At 45.4% G+C, this 2,241-nt stretch overlaps 1 protein-coding gene across 1 annotated transcript in view; it reads left to right on the forward strand.

Annotated features, from left to right (window-relative positions):
• pak1 (p21 protein (Cdc42/Rac)-activated kinase 1) overlaps nucleotides 1–2,241 on the forward strand; it is a 48,538-nt gene that overhangs the window by 34,590 nt on the left and 11,707 nt on the right. Inside the window, exons 5-7 of the mRNA XM_037677656.1 lie at nucleotides 236–383; nucleotides 767–804; nucleotides 1,872–1,985. Of these exons, the coding sequence (XP_037533584.1) occupies nucleotides 236–383; nucleotides 767–804; nucleotides 1,872–1,985 (300 nt within the window). The remainder of the gene's footprint in view (nucleotides 1–235; nucleotides 384–766; nucleotides 805–1,871; nucleotides 1,986–2,241) is intronic.

Below are 2,241 nucleotides of genomic sequence, written 5' to 3' on the forward strand. Positions count from 1 at the left end.
GTGTGTGTGTGTGTGTGTGTGTGTGTGTGTGTGTGTGTGTGTGTGTGCGTGCATGAGTGAGCGTGGGTTTGTGTGGTCTGATGTGCTTTACAAATGTTGTTTTTGTCTTAAAGTAAAAGAACCATGTACACAATTGAAGTTATACAAACATACAAATCAATACAGTAATACTTGTCTGTCTGTGTGTGTGTACGTGTGCGCGTGCGTGTGTGTCTCCGTGTGCGTGTGTCAACAGGGGATGCCAGAGCAGTGGGCCCGACTCCTACAGACGTCCAACATCACCAAACTGGAGCAGAAAAAGAATCCTCAAGCCGTCCTCGATGTTTTAAAGTTCTACGACTCAAAGGAAACGGCTAACAGCCAGAAATACATGAGCTTCACAGGTACACACACACACACACACACACACACACACACACACACACACACTGAGCTAAACGCCAGCATCAGTCACTTAATACGTAATACAAGCAACGGTTCTTGAGATCGAAGAACCAGAGGAGTGGACCCACGCTGAAGTCCACTTTCTGGACTTCATACATGAAGTGGTTCCAGCACGTTAACCCCCAGCAGCCCGTTTGGATCCGTGGGGTCTTCATAATCTGGTCCAGCTCAACATGGACCATATATCTAAAGGATGGATTATTTCAACCATCGTGTGTTAATCTAACTTTCAAACCAAACCTCACTCATGCACATCTCGTGAGTTGCAAAAAGAAGATAATTTAGTTGGACAATCCTCTTTTAATTCTTTATGTTCCTGCAGATAAGAACACAGATGCCTACAACTCGTCCACCACGACGGTAAGACAGCTTCTCTTTACCATCTCTGCGTCCAGTCAGAACACAAACAAACAACACGGGGTTAAAAACAAACGAATCGTCTGAAACTCACCAAGTTTCACGAAGTCGATGCTTTCGCGTAAACAACAGAACAGTTCCTGCACTTTACTGCACAAAAACAGCTTAAACTTTTATGAAATATTAAAGTGTTTCATAAAAAAGTTCTATGTTGTATCTTGAAATGGATCATCAAGTTGTTGCCTAAAAACTCTAAATATTTGTTATTCAGTTCTATTGAGAGCAGGTTTCAGTCCCGGTTTAGCAGCCCTGCACTGATTCTGCAGACCCTAGACCTGACCCCGTTTCTTTAGGGTCTCTTTAGGGTTTTGAGGTCAAGCTTTACTAACATGCATGGCACAATAATTCAGTTTTACAAAGACGGAAACCCGGACAGTGATTCACTTAGAAGCAGATCTTTTGGTGATGATGACCAGCTGTCATCGAATTTAACGAAGGTGAGAAGAAAACAAACAGAAAGTCATTTTTCTGATGATTTTAGTGAAGTCTTTTAACTCGTGTGAAGATGTAAATGATTGGATCGTCTGTTTATTCATTTCTTTTTCTGGGCTGACTTTATTGCAGGAAGCTTTAAACACATGAGGTTTTACAGAAATAAAACATGGAAAGTTTCTCTTTGCTGTTGTGTAAATGTCACCTGATGCCTTTAAAGCCAACGTGCTCCCTCCTCCTCCCTGCACTGTGAATCAGCATCTTTTCCTCCTTTTGCCATTTCCCTGACTCTGCAGCTCGGCCACCAGCCGAGCATCACAATATCACAGAGCGGGAGAAGCATCAGAACCTGACCAACCAGAGCACTCAGACACCAGCAGGGATGAGAGGAGAAGGAGGAGGAGAACAGGTGGATAGACAGAGAGGGAGGAGAAGTTAGTCAGGCAGAGGAACGTCGGCACGATGAGATTAGGAAGCAGCAGGAGCGACAGGAAGCGATGCTTGATCTGGTTTCAATGATCTCTCGTGTAGCCATGTCACTGAGGCTCCGCCCCCTCTTCCCCTGTGACATCATGCAGAGCTCCAAGGCCGTGTCAGAGACGCCCGCCGTAGCAACAGTGTCTGAGGATGAAGAAGAAGATGAGGCCGAGCCCCCGCCTGTGGTTGCCCCCCGCCCTGAACACACTAAATCAGTAAGAAACACTTTTACAACTCACTGAGTCTGCTGTGCTTTTATTCCTTAGTCCTTAATCTAATCCTAACTTCAGTCTTAACACGTGAAAATGTCTCCAGGATTAAATCTGAAATGTGTTCCTGCTGCAGCAGTGTCCAGGTGAACGCACCTGCACATGCAGTGTCCAGGTGAACACACATGCACATGCAGCATCCAGGTGAACACACCTGCACATGCAGCATCCAGATGAATGCACCTGCACATGCAGCGTCCAG

Source organism: Nematolebias whitei, chromosome 6 (assembly GCF_014905685.2).
Source record: "Nematolebias whitei isolate Nwh7 chromosome 6, NemWhi1, whole genome shotgun sequence".
In the NCBI taxonomy this organism is placed as follows: Eukaryota; Metazoa; Chordata; class Actinopteri; order Cyprinodontiformes; family Rivulidae; genus Nematolebias; species Nematolebias whitei.